General features: G+C 32.7%; 1 protein-coding gene across 15 annotated transcripts in view; it reads left to right on the top strand.

The window, feature by feature from the left end:
* Positions 1–16,981, top strand: part of LOC105836380 (octopamine receptor beta-3R) — a 178,438-nt gene extending 161,457 nt beyond the window's left edge. For 11 of the 15 annotated variants that reach the window (XM_036286005.1, XM_036286001.1, XM_012680372.3 and 8 more), the window contains 2 exons: positions 10,612–10,723; positions 16,133–16,981. In XM_036286005.1, the coding sequence (XP_036141898.1) occupies positions 10,612–10,723; positions 16,133–16,343 (323 nt within the window). In that variant the 3' untranslated portion in view covers positions 16,344–16,981. The remainder of the gene's footprint in view (positions 1–10,611; positions 10,724–16,132) is intronic. The other 4 variants (XM_036285998.1, XM_036286008.1, XM_036285996.1 and 1 more) reach the window with 1 other exon arrangement.
* Positions 16,982–24,729: the final 7,748 nt, after the last annotated feature.

Genomic DNA, 24,729 nt, shown 5'->3' with positions numbered 1-24,729 from the left:
TTCTCTCGTGTTTGTTGAAACTTTGTGAAACTTGCTTGTTTACAACGGTACGACCAACATTGACACCGTTTGTAAAATTTATAAAATACCTAACAAAAACATTTGACACCTGTAGCGGCGGAGATCGATGCTTCATGTCTCACCGTCGGAAGAATATTATGTTCTAAGCTAGCAAGATACGGAGACGTATCAATAACTGATTGTGATACCTTCTACGAGGGAATATTGCGGCCATACAACTGTCAGCTTACGGACAATCTGGTTACGGCAAATTGCAATTAATTCATACGTAGGTATAACGCGTGTACGCGCCTCCGAATGCGAATCACGATAGACATTCATGTTTCCAGCCACAAATCGAGATTTCACAATTATGTCACAATTCGCCGATACTGTACGGATTGCCTTTTGATGAAATATTGCATATTATGTTAAGTATATATATGTATTTTAATCTAAAATACGAAAAAATTATATTCGTAAATTTCCCTTAAAGTAATTTCAAATGTATCCTATTCGATTACACACGTAACATGCATTTTTATTTTATCAGATCCAATTTATCGAAATTTTATTATTTTTATTATTATTTGTCAAGATTCATAATAAAATTTTTAAATTATCGTATACAGGTTTTCAAAAGTGGAAGTCAGCTGCTCGGGAAGTGACGTTTTTTTAAAAATTGAAAAAAAAAAACAACATAATTAAAGTGAAATAAAAGTTGTCTTAGTACTAATCAAGATGTCCCAAGTGGAGCTACAGCCCGCTTAGCTGTCTCTGTGAAGGGTATATCCTGGACTTATTCGACTTTAATTATGTTATAAAACTTATACAAATCATCTTTTCCTTCGATTTTAACAAAAAATAATTCGAAAGCAAAGCAATTTTAAATTTCAACAAAGATACGATAACTCGAAAACAACGCATTTTCGAACTTACGTTATGTTAATCTTTTTTTTTTTTTCATTTTTGAGCCTCGACTCATCTCCTGAATAATTGATGATAACTCCTCTTCACTTTTGCAACATCATGCGTATTCATTGTTATTAAGTAAAATTTCATTAAAATTGATGTTGCGTTGGATCTTCCTCTTTTTTTCATACAATTTCAATCAGAAGTTCAATTACAAAGCTATATAATGTTAAAAATTATAAATTCGATCAAAACTTCATCTCATTTTGTTACTTTTAACATTCAACTTTAGGTATTCTCGCTGCCAACCCTATTAAAAGTTCGTTGGCGCGAAGTTCCGCGCGAATAAAAGTGCGGGTGATAGTTTTTAAAGCCCTTAGAGGTTGACGAATCCAGAATCACTAAATCTCATTAAGGACCGTAGTTGCGATGCAAAGAGCTCTCATTCACTATCGAACTATGGTCTCCTGTTTTTATTTTCGCGTGGTTAAGCGGCGGGGATCGTAACACGAGAGTTGCGCGTCTGCTTTCTACGTCGAAAAAAACGGGTTAAAAATCTGTACGAGACAATATCAAATTTTTAATCGATCATCACCTCACGGAAGGCAATGGCAAACCACCGAGAGTACTTTTGCCAAAACAGTCACCAACCGGAGCATGTGTCAAATGGAGACTATGGTCTCTTTATGATGGATCGATTTGAGGGAGAGAGAGAGAGAGAGAAAGAGAGAATAATATGAAATTGATATATTTCAAATAGACGCGATATAAATAGACATACAGAGGTATGTCATGAGACATTCTTTTGCGACTCTCCGTGACTATAATGTAAGAACCATTACCCTTTTTCCACTCACCTATTCGCTTTCTTGCTCTTTATCTCCTTCTCACTCTCTCTTTCTCTCTTTCTCTCTCTCTCTCTCTCTTTTTCTAGTTCGGTTTCCTCTCACCCCCACAACGCATTCACCAGATATTGAGCGAACAAGTCGCGGGCGAGAGGGTGCTACCCCGGACGGGAGGGTGTTCCCGTTGGAGCTGGCTGACTGGCTGGTTGCTGCAGTCGCGTTCACTGACCTACCTCAGCCTGCTGCTGGGTCGAGAGATCGAGTCTGCCCTTTTCGCGATGCCATATCACTCGCTGGTCTTCATTTCGATTCATTTGCAGGATCGAATCTTTTCGATCGCAAACACGCCCGCGAATTAAAGACCGGAAGTAAATGGAAATGAATGATCTGTGTGTTCCATCTGTCCGATACGAGATTGTCGAGTATACAGACGTCTCTCACGCATTCCTCAGTTTAATTAATTTCTAATAAGAAGAGAAGTGTTGACATTCTTATTTTAAAAGATGTCTATTTTCTTCTTTCTTCTTCGGAACTTAATTTATCAAAAATTTTTACATTTGCTCTAAAATAATAAAATACCAATATAAAATATATAAAACAAGAGTATTAAATACTAAAATAGAGTTATAGAAGGAAAATTAAATTTTAGCGCGGTTCACAAAATAGGAACTTATAGAAATTAATTCTAAAATCATATAAATTTACCTTGATATTGGATCGAGACGAAATCGATTCTAACTTTTGAATCTCCAGTAAAAAGCAAATATTTGTCGCAATGTTTTGTAACGGGCACTCTCATAAAACGAGTCAAATAAATCTTGATCAACTTTTTGTAACTGGCAAAACCGGGCGCTTTGTAGGTTAGATAGTGCGTAGGCGGTATTATATCCAACGTCCGCAGTGAAATTACGCGTGTTCTTCATCGACAAAGGGTCCACCAATTTTTTGCCAGCTACCCAACCCATCAGTAGGAGAGACAGAGAGAGAGAGAGAGAGAGAGAGAGAGAGAGAGAGAGAGAGAGAGTACAAAGAACAGAAAAAATCGATATCAGTGACTAAAAAAACCCATTTACTCACTGTATACTGCGTTGACAGAAAAAAATACTTGAGTTAAATAAGTAGTTTTTGAATAGTGAATTTGAATAGTGCTAATAACAAATTTTATAAAAAATGAGTAATATTTATTTTAAATAAGTAATATTTTCTATAATTTACAAAATATTATTTGTTTGAATTAAATATTATTGATTTTTTATAAAATTTGTAATTAGCACTATTCAAATTTACTATTCAAAATTATTTTATAAGTGTGTTACTACTATTTAAATAACTATTTATTTGAATCAGGTATCCTTTTCTGTCAGTGTTATTTATATGAGTTTATATTTTTATATAATGGTAAAAATTGAAGTAATTATGGAACAACAAACAGATGTTAGTGATGTTATATCCTTTGTTAAGATACGTTTCTCCACAAACAAATAATATTTCTATTATTCAATCGTCTATAAATTTCCAATTAATATCTGAATATTTAATATGTATTTCTTACAAATTTCTAACAAAAAGAACAACATAAAAGGAGACGATCTTACCTCGAAGATCAGACGCTTTTTTACTGGAGAGTTGTATGGGATAATACACATAATACACCGGGTGACTCTTGCTGGATTACGGTTTCTCGTTCCACGAGATGAACAGTGCTGGATCAGCTCCCGTTTTGTACGATTCATCATTCCGGACGTTCACGAGAGAGGTTCTGATCTTTTTCTATTTTCTATTTTACGACTCGCGCGAAGCCATAATGTGTGTCTATCGATGATAAAAGCGTGGCGGCTAAATGAAAAGCTTATTGGCAGGCGAATCGACCGTGAAGTATCGACAGCTTAACGTGATTGTGTCTACGTGAACTTCAATTTTATGGGAGGAGTCTAGAACAACATGATGAAAATTGCTTTTTGTCGATGACTGCCAATTTACATCAATTTTATGAAAATTAAAAATTTGTTTTGCATATTTTGTAAATATTTGTTTTTAATTTGTAAAAGTATTTCATATAAAGTTTTGTCATTATTTATCATATTTAAATTTTTGAAATTCCATTATTCCAATTAAAAGATTTATTATTCTCACGGAAAATAATTTACTATTACTCAAGGCTCATTATATATTTTTATAAGGTTAATATCGTCTATTTTTTGGTAAGGAGGAATCTTTTTCAAAAAGCTTTCTTTTTCTTTTCGCTGGATTCTTCTTTTGTTAAGAATAATATAGAAATTGCCAGAGAAGAATTGCTGTATATCATAAATGATTTATGGACCTCTTTTTCTTTTACTGGTCTGTTACATATATTTAGGAATTGATGTTGATTTACGATTCTGATTATTTGTTATTTATGTTTGTTGGTTTTTCATGGTACGGATTTCATGCGATTATTTATAACGTATCGTACATAGAACCTCCCTCCCGCCTCACACATATATACACACACACACGTACACACACGTCGACCGCATACATGTGCATGTAACATTCTTAACGTTCCTCACATTCCACTGTTATAAATTTAATTCTCAATCGGTGGTGTTGAATCATTTTTATGTTTTTTTTTTTTTTTATAACTACTTTTATATCCTTGAAAGCACTTTTTGAAATCGCTCAATCAAACCGAATCGATATATAGAACGATGACCTGATTCGCCCGTTAGGCCCGCGCAGCGCTTGCCTCCTCGTACACCTCGCGACCTAATTTTGCGAAAGGCCTTTCAGAGACGTCGACATTTAGCTAAGTACATATCATTCCCGCGTGCGTATGTGTGACGCGATCTACGTGTACGTACATGCAACCGCATCGGGGATGCATCATTAAAGCGGTTAGATGGAATGAAGGCGTAGGCCGATTTCCGAGGATGGTACATTTCAGCCACGTTGCACGTTGCACACCTATTAACCCCCTGAGCGATATCACGGGGTCAAATCTCGATGCCAGTTCGATTGAGCACGCGTTAAACTTCATTCCCCTCCGAAGAGGATTATCACGTCTTACTGTGAGAGATACTATAAGTGGTTGAACTAAATATTATTGCAGCACGCGCGAAAATACAAAAATATAATAGCCATAGAAGAAAAGAGAAAGAGAGAATAATAACAAAATCTATGTAATATGTATTTTTAGGTAACAACTTATATAATGATAGAAAAATATATAAAATATACATATATATATATATATAAATGTAATAGCTATAGAAGGAAAAAGAGAAGATAATAATAAAATTTATGTAATACATATTTATGTAACAATTTATATAATAATAAAAATATATATGTAAAATATGTATATTTATATATGAAATACATATAAAAATATATAAGAATTAATATAAAAAATATATATAACTTGGAAAATCAATTTTTAGCGCTGAAAGTTAAAATAAGAATTGCAAGAAGTTTCCATATTATATATATTTTTACTGTTGTAAATTGTATTTATGGAATTTCCAAATAAAATTAAATTTACATTTTATACATTTCAAGAAATCAGGATTTAAAATTGAATTTGGCTCCCAATACTTTACGCAGCTATTTTATTTTTCTCTCCAGTGAATCGTTCTTTTCCACAGACCACAATAATGTCTGGCTGTTGCGAGAGAGAATAATGCGCACAGTTCCGTCGAAACATTCCATGGAGATCTCTATCGTGTGTCGTGTGTTTCTGTGTCGGCAATTTGATATGCAACATCTGTATCAATCTCATCTCTTCGCGAATCACGTTCCCAATAATAGACGCGACTTGAAAGAAGAAACGATTCGTTTTAGTTGTGGACGACAGGACACTACGTGTCATAGAAATGGAATTATTAGGGATAATTGAGTAGTATTCTCTGTATATGCATGAAGGAATATTGGAACTTTTTTTTTAAAACCCGATATTGAAAGTTGTTGTAATATCTCATAAAATTATTAATTGAGCAGCATTAAAACGATATATTATGCAATAATATAAAGATATATTATGAAATATTATGACAATTATTTGTCCATTTTACTTTGCCCCTTATGATTTTATAACAAAAGCTTTATAATATTTATATTCTTTATCCCCTCTCATTAATATTTCTATTGAGAGTATTTCATCCGTTACAATCAAGTCATATCGCATTTGATATTCGAACAAAGCCTCGTGTTCTCTATCTCGAGGGTGAACATGACGTGGATGACGTGTCAAATTTGCGGTACCATTTGTTCATTAGCCCGTATAATGAAAAAGAAGTTTGACAATAATAAGCAGCTTCCATTTCAAATATAAGATAACTGAAAACTCGCTAAATATATCACAAATTTATTATATATATATATATGTGTAATTTATAAAATTGAATATTTAAAGTAATTCTAAAATACTATATATAATTATTATTGTTTTTTAACTTCCTTTGCTGTGGAAGAATTAATTCCAGAAGTCTAGAAGGGTTATTTTCCACTTTAGGACTCTGTTTAATAGTCCATTTGACTGTCCATTTGTCAGTTAGTGAGAAATGAAACCTTTGTAATTCGCAAAGCCGACAAGAGTCGCATATTGTGGATGAAAATGGAACGACGAACAGAGAATCTTCGTTAAGTTCAGCAAAAACATCCTCTTTACTGCCGGAGAAATTTCACTGCCGGACAATTCCCATGGTGGTAGCGTTCCGTCGCCATAATTACATAAGTCCATCATTATCCGATTATACCCTGACTCGGAGTTCGTGTGGAAAAACGGGATATTGTGTCAAAAAATGTAATTTGAGCGAGTCGATTTTTCGATCCGTTATTAATGATTTAATTGATCGTGTTACCTGTGTGTGTGTGTGTGTGTGTGTGTGTGTGTGTGTGTGTGTGTGTGTGTGTGTGTGTGTGTGTGTGTGTGTGTGTGTTGGGTAGAAGAGAATCTACACAACAGAACATATCAAGTTTCACATTTTTATATTATATTTTTAAAATTTTTTAAAACTTTTACACACACACACCCACACATATATTATAGCATACATGAATAGTATTAAAAAACATTAATTTATAAGATCTGGTATAGTTTCTCAAAAAATTGTAAAAATACTATAATTTATTAAGTTGAGAAAGTGTTATTGAAAAATTTCATTTATGATGCACAAAAATTTTAATTATAATAATCATGATTTTTAATGTTTTAAACGCAAGTAAATATTATAATTTATTAAGAGTATGCACTTATATATTATGCACAATAATATATACATATATAAATATGCAAATGAAAAATAAGTGGTAAGACTTTTATAAATTTTGCACGAATAGTCATTTGCAGATATTTTATTTATTAAATTTACAGAACACACGTACCACATACTATTTCTTTACGATATTCACAATTTTTATATGCAGCAGATTTACATTTTTTTTGGAAGTGAAATTTTTTCACTCGCTGAAAAAATTACCATAACATATCATATTGTTCATGATTGATATATTCACGTTTATCACTACCCATCCGCTTTAAAAAGATAGAAAATTAGGCCACAAAAGCGTTAAAGATATTTCCCCGGAGGCACTAGGTAACGAGCGACATATTAAGACGCAGCTTTAGCTTGCAAGATTACGCGATGTGAAATAGGGTCGCGATTGTCTTGCATTCTCCGATTGTCCCGTGCGCACGTGCACATGCACAGGGTGATTTGTAGTGGCAAAGAAACGCAAATGGTCACAGGCGTAAATGTTTTAACTTTCAAATATCTATCTACAACATGTAAACACTAATACTTTCTACATATAGAAATTTCAGATTTGATAAACGTTGACAAAACTCGATTAATGCCGTCTTTCGCTTACGTAATCCATAATAAGTTAATAACACTTATCATTGAGGATTATCTTATAAAAATTGTCTCTAAAATTTGCCAGCAAAGCACTTGTACTTACTTGCTGAAACCACCCTGTATGTACAGGCGCTTCTTATATCTTGATAGACGAGCGCATTGATTGCACGAAAGCGCTGAGCATCGACCAACCAACCTAAATCTGCCTCAGTACGCCCGAGCACGCGAACCCTTCAGCCTTCTGTCCGGACGGACACCCTTCCTTCCATTCCCGTATTATCTAAACAACAACCACCCCCGTCTTCCCCTTTCCCGGATGTAACCCCAAGTAAATTCGTTCTAGCTGCGGTTTTCAAAGTCCCGTTGCACATCCGGAAGAGTACTCAGGAATTTAGGATTTCTATGTGAACTGACGAAACTTTTAAGCCTCCATTAACAAACTATATATTAAAAGTTCGAGTTGGCGAATAATTTTTTTTCAGGGACATTTGTCGTGATTTTGTTTCAATTACGCTCAGAAAAAGTGAGGTTAAATACAGACGTATATAAAGAACATTAAGACGTATTTAAATATGTAAAATATCGGAATATTTTCAAAACAAATGTGACTATAAATGGCGAATACGAGTCGGGTTAATGATGCGCTAAAATAAAAAATACGCATGCAATTCTTTTAGTTTTGAAAGTTAGAGGCAATTCAATTAGTTTCGAAAGTTAATAGTAACGTTCTTGAACATTTCGGCTTCTTCCTCGAACCATTTTTAGGAAAACTTGAATAGAGATGATTTTTAACATTTGTCGATTTTAAATTGAGACTTCGTCCAATTTATATATATCCATGCCTATCAGCCCGTATGATTTGACATCTTTCGGTTAAGAGAACACTTCTCAAGATCAGCGTACAATATATCCGTACATTTGTATTCGAATTTTGCTGAAGATGGCTCAAAGAAAGAGCCAAAACTCAATGTAGTTAATATAGTTAGCTTTAACTTTTAATAAATTGTTCTTTATTTTAGCGCATTATTAATCGCACTCGTATTCGTCGTTTTGCCACACTTGTTTTGATTTTAACAATTTCACAAGTTCTTTTATACATAGCATCGTATTATTACGTATTTTTATAATTATTTTGCAAAAGTGACTTATATGTTTACATTGAAAGTTTTAATTAAATTCTCTAATAAATAGAATTATATATTAAATTTTTATTTTAAGTGACAAACGTTTTATAGGTACCATTTTCTGCGTATAAAAATTATTATCTGCTCCTGGAGAATTTTTTCACGTTGGGAGAAACTTTCTCGCGGAACACTGACTGACGTGATTAAATGAGCAGTGCGTGTTAATAGCTTGTGGAAAAATTTCTGTGTACGATGATGTTCATAGTGCGATTATCGCAGTTGTGCGCTACGATAACAACGCTCGATAACACGTTGTGCAAGGTAATTATATCAGAAATTGGGTAGGCTGGCTTTTAATAGCTTTTGCAGGAAAGCTCTCGGGAGAAACTCGGGGGAAAAAAACGCGATAATATGAGAGATAAAGATAGATATATAAACAGACACATAGAAAGAGAGAGAGAGAGAGTGTTTCTCATTAAATTTCTTTGTTGTGAATTCATCAATCAATGCTTTAAAATGTGAATTTTTATTATAAATCAATATTTTTATTTAATTGTATTATATTTTAATTTAATATAATAAATTAATAAACGCGGAATAAATTTAGAATTAAAACGTTACTAAATTTACATTATTCAATAATTTTAAAGTTATTTTATTTTCTCTCAACTTTGTACATATTAATTTATCAGATCTTTTTCTCTCTCTCTAAAGAAAAATATACTGATTTAATACAGTAAAACTTTATATTTTTAAGAGTACAGAATTTATTCGAAAAAAAATTAAAAACCAATTACTGTATTTCTATTATGAAAATTGTAACATTTTTTATATTGATATACTTTTAATATTGTTTGCTATATATTAATTATTATATAGCAGTTAGTGTTATATAGAGTAGTTTATTGCTACATAATAATTCTTTATATTTACATTAATTTGTTTATATGTTTGTTTTTTATCAGATATATATTTATTAGCATTTATGAATTAATATGCTAAATTAGCGAGACTAAAAAATATGCTATAATTCAAAATTATAAAAGTTAAAATAAGAGATAAAACTGTACGCTTAAATTAAATTGTAGGATTTAAAAAGTGAATAAAAGCATAGTACGCAACAAAATACAATGATTGCTCTTTTTTTAACTTTATAATTTTTTAATTGACCATAAAATGAAACTGGAAACAAATGGAAAAAAGGAGAAAGAAATTAATTACAAAAGAAAGAAATTAATTATCGAAGTTAATAATCTAATATGAGCCGTTTAATTTGGAATAATGAACAATCAAATTGACTTTGCCAAATTGCAGAATGGATCATCACAAATCTACATGACTAATTGAAGGTTGATAATTATGTTGTAACTGAATTAATATGACGATGGATTTTTATAGAAAGAGCCAAAATTAGATATTTTGTTGGAAGAACAATAATAATAATAATGTTATTACTAATGTTAGTATAATGGCGGTTGTCGATGAAATTAGTTTACATTTTGTAATGATAGTTATATATATAAACAACGTTATTCGTTGAATATGAATTAAAATTTATCAATACAATGCGTACAACAACGTAATAGGTTAATACTCTTATGCTTCATACTCATGCTTCATCCACTAATAAATTTGATTTACATTATATAGCACGAGTATTAAATACGTAATTTCAAATACAATTATTCTAGAAAAGTCTGCAATATTTCTATTTTCGATTCGATTTCAATCATCCCACATAAATTTTTTTTAAGCTTTATAAAATAAAACTTAAGGATATTATATAAAGAGATAAATTTAGGTTTAATAAAAACTTTGTTTCATTGAAATTAAAATTCTGACGACTTTCTTAAAAAGTCCGCATTACAATACAATTTGGCATTTTCTGTGTTTCAGGTACTTCGATACGACAGCAAACGAAAAGTTGGCGGGCTGAACACAAAGCTGCGAGAACACTTGGTATAATTATGGGGGCGTTTCTTCTTTGTTGGCTGCCGTTCTTCATCTGGTAAGAATTAATTGTAAAAACTTTAATGACACATTTTTTTTAAAGGAAATTCGATTTTTTTATTTTGTTTATGCGATATCAACGCGAATGTTTTGCCATCCACGCCGCGTTTAGGTTTTTGAATGAATAGTCTTGTAATTCTATTATTATCACATTTATGGCTAGTTTATTGATACACTCCGCGATATTGTTCGTTTTATTTTACAGTTTATTTTCACAACGAAGAAGCTCTCGATCGCGTACTCACTATCTTACAGCGACAACGCCTAGGAGCACACGCGTTCTGAGTCGCTGCAAGTCGATGTGATGCGTGACGGTCGTGCTGATAATATCTCGTCAAAGATCCGTAGATCTTACGATCACTAGTCTTGTAATGCGTGGCGACTCGAGATCGTACCGTTTACTGCGTGACCGCGGAGAGAATGATGAGAGAATATTAAATATAAATAATAAATTAAGATTATATTAGCAGTTTTAATGTAGGATATTTATTTAAAAAAAATAATTTTTTTTTATTATTTTTATTAAAAAAAAACAGTATATTTTTAATATTTTATTATTTTCTAAAGGACGAGACTATTTATTATGTAAGAAAAAATTGTTTTCTATTGTTATTGTTGAGAAAAATAGTACACGTTTTTGTATCTATGTGCATATGTATGTATGTCGATACAACTTTTTTCTATCTAACTTACATCTGACTTACATTTATTAAATAACACATTTTTTTATTTTTATAGATTATATATTATTTGTTATTTCATCCAGATATTAGAAAGCATTTTTTCTCTTTTAAAGACTTTTTTTATTATGTTTAATGAATGAGAAACACTTTTGTGATTAAAATCAGAATATATTAATTCAACATTCAATTTCTATTATTTTCTTTTATGTATTAATGATTGTTAAGATATTACGAGATATTAAAAGTTACCTGTGGCATCTTCTCTCGACCTTATTAAATTCTTCAATCGTGTATGTACTTAATAGATCTCTAATGATGTTAAGTAAGAGATATTTAACGTTTCTCTCAAATATCGATCTCTGAAAGAAAGAACGCAGTGAAGCGTAAGATTTCGTTGAACAAAAGAATTTTAGTGAAAATTCACTTGATGACTTTGCTTTGTATTATCTGTAGAAATCTTGGAGTGCACGTAACGAAACATCGTATGAAGACAAAAAGAGAGAGAGAGAGAGAGAGAGAGAGAGAGAGAGAGAGAGAGAGAGAGAGAGAGGGAAGAGAAAGAGCTTTGCTGATTCCGAATGTCTAAAGTTAGCAAAGGAAGCGAGGGTCTCCTCTGCCCCATGTTTTATTAATGCAAGCTCTGAAAGTGCATCTCTATAGAGTTTGCCGAGAGCTTACCCTACTCTCTCCGCAAGCTTGCTCGCAGTTTGACTATTTGCTTGACTAAGCGTCGCGAATACCGTAGCGGAATATGAAGACCTCTCTTAAAGAGGCTCGAAAGATAAAAAGAAATTGGTATTAAAACGTTCCAGATTTCAAAATTCAAAATAGATGATGGAAAATATAGAAGATAAACACTACGGTTCGTTTGTAACCAGCTCTTGATAGATATCTCGGAAATTCGTTTGCTTTGGGGTGCAAATCCCTTTAGGCACGTAATGATTATACGTGATGTGGTCACTTAGATGAGTTTATTCCTAAAGGAATGGATTTCGTAGCGAAACGATGTTATACGATTACGTACATGAAAACTAACGAGAATAACAGAATATCTTAGTTTAAAATAAATTTATCAAAGGTACACTAATTTTAAATAATTACGAAGAATTCGCTGTTTCTATCTTTTTTTTAGTATTGTTAAAATTTTAGATTGCACTTATAAGTTTTAATTTTGTTTCTGAGCATTTTGTAAATAATCTTAATATTTTACGATGCAGCAAAATTAGAATTAACTCTTGTACAATTGCATATATGAAGTCCATATTGTATAATTTTCTATTTTATTATCTTAATACTACACATTAAATTGGATCTCGTTGAATGCGTAATATTATATTAGCCTGGCATTGAAATTTATGAAAATTTCGTGAATTCTATAGAGTTAAACAGCGAATGATGACTGTGAATAAATACACCTAAATGAAGCTCCACCGGAAAATGAGCTCTCTATGGAAATAGAGCGAAGCAATGCAGATATATATGTGCAACGGAACACCTCGATTGCAAGTCAGTTTTTATTCATGCAAATGCACAAAGCGCATCACTTTACTGACCTGAAAGCTCGCGTTAGTTTCGTAGTCTGGTCATTTTTTGAATCGCCTTTTGCACGATTGATTCTCTCTTAATGAACGAATAATTTGATTTTTTTTTTTAAGAAAACGTCCGAATAGATTAACTTTGTAATTCCTCTTTTAATATTAATATGAATATTATTTCTTTACATCAAATCCTATTATTATGGTAATATTTGTATATATATTTTTATTTTATTGAGTGTCTAATATTATTTGTCTTCCTTCATGCGACATATATTTCACGAGTCGTGCAACGGTAGAAATAGCAATAGAGATATATTGGGAAACAATAGGCGGGATAAATCCGTAGGAGCGGATATATAGTTGTGCAGAGATCAACTGCGTTTTCAAAGTCCAATTTGTTTGATTGATATCGTGGCTTTATAATTTTCGTCAAACGGAGATAACTGTGACCACAAATCCACGTCGATCCATTTAATATCACGCTATATCGGTATCGCGATCAATGCTTCGTGCATTAATAATGGTGTATGGTCGAAAATACGGTCGCATTACATTCTTGCCATTTTGATTTATATAGCATATCTAGAACATCAATCTTTTAGTGACGTAAATTTCTCTATAAATAAAGTTTTTCCTTAGGAAAAATTACGTAAAATCTTTGCAGTAAAAAAAAATAATTAAAAAATAATTTTATTTTTCTTTGTGTTTTATAATAATTTAATTTCGTAATAAATTGGAAGTAATTATATTGAAATACAAGCACCGTCACTTCTCAATTTAGACTCAATTTAGTAACTGACGTGATAATTCTGGAAGTTACCGGAGCATTTATAATAGTTCCTGTTTAGCAGATATATCTTTAGACATTTACCTCGTTAAACAAAATTCCTAGAATTTATGCTATATTTTTGCAAACGTAATAACATCTATAAATGGCAGGAAATTTCGAGTTCCGTTGCAAAATTATGGATGCTGCGCGTGCTGAATTCAAAACATGAATCTTATTTTCACGTCGATTTTCACACGCGTAGGAAGGGCAATATTGAAACATTGATTTGAAATCTGCGCATAATGCGGCAGATGCATCTATATGCAAAATACTCAGCGTAGATGCCCATGGAAAAGTACACGAGGCGCACATAGAGGAAACTCGTTTCCCTCAATGTTTGGCGTAAAACAAATCCCATAAATATCTAGCCGCTATATCTGTATTCGCACTTTCAAGATACGCGGCTAACACCACACCGAGGTATCCTTATCGGAAATTATGGCGCACTGTATTTGACCAATCTATTCTCTTGACCTTTTCCTTACAGATTTACAACCTTTTACTGTCTCGATTATTAATGTTATCACGATACTTTCGAAACACTTTCTTCTTTGTGAAAAGATCGTTTTTAAAGATTTATGTTATTGTATTATTTATAGCATTACGTTTCTTAGACGAAAGTAAGAAACTGACACCTTTATATATAATAATAGAAATGAAAAGAAAATCGGAATAATATGATTTATAAATATTATATAAATATGTATACATCACTCTTCTATATTCTATAAAATTTATAACCTTTTTGTATTTATTGGATCAGTCACAGATATTATATTACAAAATTCGTCAATATCGACATAAGTCTCCTAAGAACTATTCCTTGTTTTTTGAAAAATAAACATTGCACTTTATTAATATTAATAAACACATGATGTGCTCAGATAATTAAAAAAATAAAAATCTATAGAGTAAATTTTTATATTTATTTTTATATAAAATCAGCAAAAAACAAATTTTTGAAATGTGAAAATAATATTCCTATGATTTTCTTTTGCAAAATGCGTAGTTTAAACAATAATGAGTGATGTTCTAATGTTATTGATAAGATTATGTTCTAATGTTATTGATTACATTATGTTATACGTTTGTAGTACATAATATAAAAATACGAAATTGTTTTTATTTATATTTTTCTATTTTTTTATTTTTTTACATAATGCAGTTTAAAAATTAGAGTGAAATGTAAACTGACACATCTGTCGATAACAATAAAATTATAACAACTATATTGAACAGAAATAAAACTATATGAGTTTAAAAACCTATATATTGAGTTAATTTAACTTAATTGATTTGTAAGTATTTTGTACAGAATTTATATGTGATTGAAAAGGAAAAAAACATTATTGTCTACATATCGGTTTTGAGACTTATTTTTTCAGACGTTTTTGTTTGTTTTATGGAAAACTTAATTATTGCAAAATTTGAAACAAATATTTCTATTTCCAATGTTTTATTTTAGGAAATATAATTCAAAAGGCAGTATGTCGATAGAAGATCAACGATTTTCTCTCTTCTACCCTTTTAAAAAAATATATTAAATTATTGATATGCTGTGTGTGTGTGTGTGTGTGTGTGTGTGTGTGTGTGTGTGTGTGTGTGTGTTGAGTGTATGTATGCGTGTATTAATAATATTATTATGGATGTGCAAATCAAATTTATAAAGTTGAATCAAATCGAATATCTTTAATTGGAATGAAACAAATCAAATTTTCCTAGATTTACATTACATTTTAATATACATTGCATACTAATTTACACGTAATCACATATTTTTAATGACGTTGCAAAGTTTTTTTAATAAAGAAAACGAGAAAACTAATCGCAAGAATTTCAAAAAGTTACAAAGTAATTTATTAAGTAAAACGCGAATTGTTGAATACTCTATAAAATTTAGAAATGTTTGAAAAATTTTGAAAATCTCGACAAAGCAGGCACGAGAATTGGTACAAGATTAATCGCATGGAAGATGAAAGGTATAAATGAAACAATCAAAAAGTGATCGATAAGAAATTCAATCATTTATGATTTGAAATTCTCGAGTTATTCGAATTTAAACCTTTCAGATTCGTAACGAATCGTAAACGAATCGAATCGAAACGAATCAATCTATTGTGATTTGATTTGATATTTGATTTCTTTATAAATCGTATACGTTCTGATTTCTTAAAATACACAAAATTTTAAAATGTTTTTTAAACATAAATGTATAAATGGGGGGAGATAAATTTCTTCGTAAATTTATTCGTATTTATATATAATAACACTCAATCTTTAAGAATAAATAAATTAACTAATTTTCGATTGGTTTTGAATATAAAAACAAATGAGTTTTTTTGTTTATCATTCCTCAGGTATCTGACGACGTCATTATGCGGCGAGGCCTGTTATGTCCCGGACACGGTGGTATCCGTGCTTTTCTGGATAGGTTACTTCAACAGCGCCCTAAATCCACTCATCTATGCGTATTTCAACCGTGACTTCCGTGACGCCTTCAAGGATACCCTAAAGAGCGCCTTGCCCTGCTGCGCCGGCTGCTGGAAGACACCCTCGCAATTCGTGTAGTCTGACGCAACTCCGGAAAATCCGCCCCCGAAAGGCGAGTTTAAAATCCCTTTTTTTCTCGACGAGTTTCCAGCCAAAAATGAAGCCGATTCGTTTCAGCAATTTTTGAACGCCAATCGACGTTATTCGCAATTAACCCTTATTGCGCGGATATATTGATTTCACCCGTCGCTTTTCCGTTATTTGCAACGATCATTGGTGCGTACGATCATTACGTTGATTGTCAATCATCATGTAATGCGCACTTTGTTAAATTGCATTCCTTCCATATGGCCAATATATATATAACAATTTCTGGTTTAATAAAATATGTTACGTAGATGTTATTCCTTTTATATAAAAAGTTTTAAATAATTTAATAAATAAGAGAGAGAGAAGTAAAATATATGCAACAAGGATTTTTAAATTTTCAATCTAGAAGAATATTTTAAAATAGTATTTTTTTACTGTACAGAGAGAATTTTCTCTTAAAATTTATCCTCAAAATCTGATAACTTTGGAATAATGTATGACCCCGAAGAATTTTACTATATTTTTAGTAAATTTTACTAAAAAGTATAATGAAATTCCTGGAGGTCACACATTATCTCATAATTATCAGATTTTGAGGGTAAATTTTAAGAGAAAATCCTCCCCGTGTATTTTGAGAAAATTGATGACTTACTAAAATCTTAAAAATTCTATATTAATGGGACTTTTAGATTTTAACAATTAAATATTTAACAATATTGAAAGAAATAAAAACATAAACATATTATTTTTAAATTACAATTGATTATATTGAAATAGATTTAAATGTAAAGGGTTAATTGCAAATCAGCGGTTTTTAAAGTGTGAGTTCCTATCAGATACTACCACAGTCATTGTTCGATAGAGTGGCGATCGGCGTAATTGCCTTCCACATAATCGCATCCCGAAATACATCCGGTAATGTGTAATCCACGCTATCATATCGCCTCGGGAGGCGCGCGACAAACGCTTTCGAGAGCGATGCGAGATCGAAATTAATGCTTTCCAAGAGCGGTGCCGTTAAAACGGGTATTAGCGAATATAATCGACATCATTAGTGAACGATTATCGATATGCCTAGATTTGCGTGACGGTTGAGAGGCGGAAACCCAGAATTTTTTTTCTCGGTCGATATAAGAAGAAATCCATTAAATGTCGTACAATTGGAAAGACTTTTAGAAAATTTACGGCAGTGATTTTTTTAATTTCTTCGAACATTCGCAGAAAATTAATGAAAGAGAAAAGTGATCTATATGGAAAGTATATGCGTGTTAAATATTTTTCAAAATGTACAATAATTTTCTCGATCCGAGGTAAAAATTCGTACGCGGGCAAGACGTTTGCGGAAAACCGCTAAAAGTCAACATTGGCGCAAAGATAGCGACACCGGAAATTACGACAACGGAATGCGGATACACATGTGCGAGGCATAAGGGGATGAAGGAGGAGTTAATCTGTGTTTACTCTGTACATACGTCGAGACGGCCGGCCAGCGCTAATTAGATGTAATTATTAGCGCACCGGCATATAGAAGGCGGTATCATACACGAGACACTTATTAACGTGGTGAGGTCGTGTGTAACATTATCGTAATCACGAAACAATAACGGCGCGATGGATCAGCACGCAGGATAAGGAGGCATCCATCGCGTGAGCCATTTTACTTGTATAAATGTACCATACTAGCAATAACCAGAGGCGGATTGTAAATATATAATAACGGGAGAGTGAGTGGTTTGTTGTTTTTGTAAGTATAACAAATGTAACATGTATCGGCGTCGAGTTCTGTGTGTTTTACGTGTCGCTTGCATGTACACGATAGGAAATTTGAGCCGAGAATACCGTAGGGTGACATAATTAAAATAGACAACTCACACATTGTTCAAATATATACTTTTATTTCTTGGAATAATAAGAAGACTGAATGTTTATTTAAGTCGAGAGAGACAGAGGGGGAGATTGATTGAGAAAGGGAATGAGAGAGAGAGAGAGAGAGAGAACTCTATACTAAATTTTATTAATATAATGTGTTTTTTATTATCCGCGCGTGCTTATTCTTCAGAGAAGTAAAGATATATATTTAGGTGGAAGATAGCTTATTTATGTCATCCTAGAATATATGTACCTGTAGAGGTATTCCGTATTTTGTTAGAGTTACTCTCTTTCGTCAGTATCTTAAAACATTGGAAAATATCGCTTGCAATAACTACAGCAACAAATATTGATGTAACATCCGTCTACGTCGGGTAAAAATCGAAAAAAATCGTAGTATCTTACCAAACGCGTGTCCCACATTCTATATAATAAAATAAAAATAAAGAGAGCACACATAAAGTAATTAAAAAAAAAAACAAACAGACAAATAGAGAAAAAGTCTCGACTTTCATAAAAATCGAGGTATAACGAACTGGGGGGCCAATTATATTGAAAATAACAATTTCAGTTAACGGACTGAAGAACAGAGAAATGAGCAAAAACGTTCCGCTCTATATTTAGATCGCGATTTGAATGAAATTGTTATTTTTCACGACGGCTCCCTTTTAGTCCGATACATCTCCAAGTTTATTCACTTTATTGCAGTCTGACACGGTGCGCGATATTATTTTCAATAAGATATCGACAAATGTCGCAATATTAACGCAGTACGGAATACCTTTTCTGCATCAATGTGACGGTCTACTTAATCGACCGTCTCCATTTGCTTCTGGATAATCATTCCAGAGAGAGAGAAAGAGAGAGAGAGAGAGAGAGAGAGAGAGAGGGGGGGGGGATGAGGGAGGGAGGGAGAGAGAGTAAATGAGTGACAGGATGAATGAGAGAGACAAAGAGAGAAGTTACGTTACACGTGCGCAGTTACGCGGACCGTCCGAGTTAAAGATACTAATTAGCATAATTTCCCGTTAGGCACGACTTTTCCGTGCGTCCTCGAATTTCTGACAAGTCATCTTTTTTACGTTCCCTTAATGAAACTCTCGCCGTGAAAATTAAGTCGCTCTACAATAGCTTTGTCGCAGATCCTTTAAAAAATTCACCATCGAGTTCGCCTCGCCGTTTGTAAACACGTTTGCCGAAAGTCAAGAGGAAAGGGAACTTGGAGAGACCCGCGCAACAATGGAGGGAAAGAAAGATAGTTGGAGAGTTGATGGGCGAGACCGTTGCAAAATATTTGAGATCGTAGAAATCTTAAAAAATACAGGGATTAAAATACTCGCTGGGATTTGCGAGCAAATCCACGAATTATGAAATAAGTAAAAAGATGGGTTTAAATTGCTTTTTGTTGGGAATATCATTCGTTTTGCAGTTCTCCACGGGAACGGAATCTGGCGAATCCGCGACTGGATTCACTGGAAAAGGCACACGTTGCGCGGATCCTTTTCATTTTGAATGAAAAATATACGTTCCCGTGTAAGAGGAATCTTACAAATCTCTACAATGCGTACGAGAAGAAATCTTGCAAATCCCACAATATACGTACAGGGAGGAAAACAAATTTAAAAAGAAAAATTAAATCATCGCTGTCGTAACATACATTTGTTGCTTTTTGCAATTTAATTCCTTTTTACCTCTCAGTGCAATATCGTACGAATCGCTTTTATGCTGACTCAGCAAAACATCATCGAGCAGCATTTCGATTTACATCGAATTGCTAATTAATTCTGTCCGCTATAGTCGGTCGCGATATTGTTATTATCCCTAGACATGATTGTTCCGGACACTGAACATATACATGTATCGGACTAAATTGCGCGCGTCGTCATTGCAGAATTACTGAAAAATAAAAGTAGAGCGTCAATTAGGGACGTCAATAATATCACCGCGAGCGCACTTTTATTCCGGATCGTCAGTTATACGGAACGATTTTTAATTGACTTATTCGTTCGGCGACGTTTCTCATCCGCGAATGTGAAACCATGCACATAATCACGGAAACGTAATCGCCAGACACGCGCGCACGTAAAAGAGGGAAAGAAAAGAGAAGGAAATAGAAAGCTGAGGAAATTAAAAAATTGTTATTAACAGGAAATCAGTTCTTGTGTCCAATTAAATAAGGATAGTCAATCTCCGTTTGATCCTCCATTATTTTAACATAACGGATTAATAATTACAGATAAATTTTTAGTTGTAATAAGTTAATAATATATTTTTAATTTACATAAGGGCGTTTCTAAATTGAACAATTTTTCCGACGATACGAATGATCAAAAATAATATATTAATTTTTACCGTGGTGAAAAATCAAAGATTACGATGTGCATCCAACGTGTATTCAAACACGAACTTGAAGCGAGTATGGTGAGTTTTTCTGACGTAAGTGTTCCTTTCTTGATATATTAACCGGATTTGTTTTTATTATTTTTTTATATATACATATATGTGTGTGTGTCGCAATTAGTTGTGTCGTCCAGGCGTTTAAACATATTTTATATTGGGCTTCCGTTCAAATAAGTTTTGGCTGGTCGTAATGTAGGTGAAAATAACAAAATGCAATTAAAAACCCATTTCTATGTTCCGGTTTAATTAATCAAATGGCAAATTGAAATATTGAAATATCAAAACAGTGTAAATTAGGTTTTGCAAAAATATCAAAGCACCATTAAAAAATATGAAAAAAATAAACATCAATCATTTGCTAAATTAAATCTACTCTTTCTTTTAAAGTAATATATGAAAAAAAAGGTAAAATGTATGTTAAAATAATCGCGTAATAGTTTAACCTTGAAAATGTTAAGTCTTGGTTCAGCTTTTTTTCCTTTCGACGTGAGGAAACGCGATCTTGACGCGTTAGACGGAAAACCTCTCGATTAATCACGTCGGGGGCGTTTTCAGAGATGTTTTCTTTTGTCAGCGATAACTATCCGGAAACATGTCATAGAATACAGGAGACTCAACGTACATTCCGACCAGCAAAATAAACAATCGGTACCGCATGTTCCGTGCGAACGCGCGCAAATGTATCCGACAATCCCGAAGTGACGCAAAGAACATTTTTCATCCCATTAAAGAGACAACAACGGTTTAACTTAAGTCACGCTGTACACAGGGCCTAATAATTAAAAAAAAAAGAAAAAAAAGAAGCGTAGTGTTTAAAAGAGGGACTCTAGCAAATCACTGCAATGGCAATTATAGGGCGGCGTAGGCGTTTTAAAAAGTGTCTAGCGGCAGATCAGACACACGCAGCAAGTAGAATTAAGCGCGAATGTGAGACCGCGATGAAAGGACTGATATGTAGATATCTATGTAAATTGCGAGAACGAGAACAAGAAATGGGGACGAGAGTGTGAGAGAAAAAGAGCGGCTATAAGTGAATCGAGTCGGAGTAAAATTGACTCGACTGAAATGTTATCGCTGTGCAGAATATATCGTCTAATAATTGATTCGTTGTATCCTATATGAGTTTTTCAGATACATAAATTCTCTTTATTCCCGTTTTTCCCCGCACTTTTCCAGATATTTTTCAAAAGAAGTAGTTATTGTCGGAACTAAAAAGAGCTAAAAGTGGACGTTTATCCTTTTATAATGTAATTCCGCGAGTCAATATTATTCCATTCGATAACAACTAATGAGAGAATGTGTGTTAGAGAGAGAGAGAGAGAGAGAGAGAGAGAAAGAGAGAGAGAGAGAGAGAGAGAGAGAGAGAGAGAGAAAAGGAAAAAGAGAAAAAATAAATGACATTATATTACGAAAGACAGGACAATGCAGTCTTTAATCCTTGTCATTCATTCTCCAATCCATCCTGTGGCATTTCCCGCGTCAATATTTTATGAGTTCCTGTATTTTGTGTGGCGAATTAATTTAGAGCGGAGACATTGTCCCGCGATGATCGGGATTGTTTGCGGTTAACCGAGAGCGGAAAACAACGTGATTGATCGATAGTATAACAGACTGTAACGATCTCGAGGGATATTCCACGCGTTTCCTATTCTTGAATATTTTTTATTAAATTCTCAACACTCAGAATTATATCTTGTAATATTTTAACTAAAAGTTATATCTGCAATGAAAGGGCTCTTATATTGAATTAATAACAAATACAGTTAGAATCGCTTATAGAGCCAAAGCCAGTTGGAGTTTGTTATTTCAGTTATTAAATAAATGTACAAACATTTCGGCACATTGTTTCCGATCATTCTCAGTGTACAAATAAATTTCTTTGCAGTTTCGAACTTAGTGTAGCCAATCCATATAAGAGATTATGATATTGATCTTCGTAAAATTTCTTTCTTGAAACACAGATAAAAATTGTAAAGACTTATTGTGCCAGTATCCTATCAGTTATTTTTACAATGATTGCAGCCATTATGAATTGACATAGGAATATTTTTAACGGACTTTCTCAGTTATTGTATGCGGACGTTACCAAGGTCGGTTTTACTAATGTAATTTGCAGCAATTTACCAGTATTACATTCTGAGAATTTCTGTAGCTCGCTTCCATAATTTTCTCCTGTCAATAAATAAATAAATGAAAAAAGTAATAAGCAAATGTAATATAGAAACGCAGCGGGATAACGAATAAAAATAATGAATATAAAAATGTAACGATCTGGAAAAGTTCATCTTTTTCCGCAATGATATTCAAAGAACTTAAACGAATTTACGAGAATAATTTCGTACAACATTCGCAATTTCTGATTCTATTTCCGCTCAACTTACGTACAAAGCACACGGGGTAAAAAAGAAGAGAAAATTTTATACTATATTCTCGTTTAACATATGCGTTTATATTATATTTATTTCCCTCATATTTGATTCATAGACAAATTTTACATGGAATACGAATTTTCTCCTTGCTAAGGATACATATATATCTAATAATAAAATTGATAAAAAGATCATCGTAATAGCGAAAATTTATTACAATTTCCTGAATGTGCAACGCTGCCTCTGTTTTAATAATAAAAGGGTAGAATAAATCAAGGTAGAATAAACAGAACAAATAATGCTCTTCCTCATGCTTATTAAGAACACTCGTTTCGCTGAATGAACATGAATAGTAATATTCCGCTGTTAAATTATACATTCACGCTTACAATTCTTTCGTTATCATATGCAGTTAAAATATTTTTCTTTTTCGGATATGTCACATTCACGTCAGCCAATATCAAGCTCGACGTTAAATTCCGTTTCGCAGAAATAACAATTGTATCTGGTGAAATCGTGATCAACGTCGACGAATTGCGCATAAAGCGAGTGACAGACAGCGCCCATTAAAGGAAATGGTCCGCGTAAACGGAAGGCGAGAGATGCGATTTCGCAAGAGTAACCACCGATACTTGCATCGTTTCGCGTCGACAGACGTGTTGACAGCCGCGAGAAGACGTTCTCTTATTCCCCTGCTTTGTAACCGACCCTCGTCGTCAAGTCGCGGGATACACACGAGAAATTGCACATAGAGATCAACGAAGGAAAAATATTTTTCCCGCTGCCTTAAGAGGGAGAAAAGGCATTCCCATAAGCCGACCCTTGTCTGTCCTCACACGTGAAATTTTCTACGTGCAAAGGCAGAAAAATACTCTACGTAATTGTAAAAAAATATTTTATTATATATATTCCTCTTTGTTTTTACATTTTACGAATTTTAGATAATATAAAATTTTGACTCGAAAGAAGGATGTTGGGAAAGTATATATATTTCTATGAAAAAATTTGTCAGTAAAAAATAAGAATAAGCAGGAAAAATGTACAGAAAATGAGGGAGAAAAATATAGATAAACTCATAAAGAAAAAACAGAGAGAGAAAAATTTATAGAGAAAAAAAATGTAGAGAAATGTAACGAAGAAATGTAGAGGAAAAAATATTTAGAAAGAATATAGAGGGACATAAAGGGGAAAAGCGTTTTAAAAATATATAGAAACAAAATAGAGACAAAAATATTTGAAATGATAAAGATAATAAAGCATATTTATATATAAGGCAAAATTAAGAACAAATTAAGAATAAACGGAGAATAAAAAATTAATTATTCGGACTAAACAAAGTTATTTTCATAAACTGCATTTTTCTAAAATAGCAGAATTTTTGTTAAAAGTGTGACCGCAAATTGAAATTGATACTCGCGTTCTTTTGTATATTTTAAATTATTTCTCGGTTGCAGTAAACATTTTTCTCCGTATTAATATAATATAATTCTTCCTTTTTTCTTTGTGTTTTTTTTTTTAAATTCTTTTTCATTTAAACCCGTTACACAATGGTTGCATGCCGTGGGCTTTTACGGTAATTCGTAGTCGCGTTGTGGTCGTATCGGGGAATCGCGTATAATTGCGACTTACAAATCAGAGATAAAACGGCTTTATTTTCTACGCGAAAAGCAGGAATACGATTCTGCGTTACATCGCACTGATTGCTCTTCAGGAAGCACGCAACAACCTTTTCGTAA

Source organism: Monomorium pharaonis, chromosome 4 (genome assembly GCF_013373865.1).
Source record: "Monomorium pharaonis isolate MP-MQ-018 chromosome 4, ASM1337386v2, whole genome shotgun sequence".
Classification (NCBI taxonomy): Eukaryota; Metazoa; Arthropoda; class Insecta; order Hymenoptera; family Formicidae; genus Monomorium; species Monomorium pharaonis.
The sequence above is the reverse complement of the archived record's forward strand: the minus strand, read 5'-3'. Positions and strand labels throughout refer to the sequence as shown.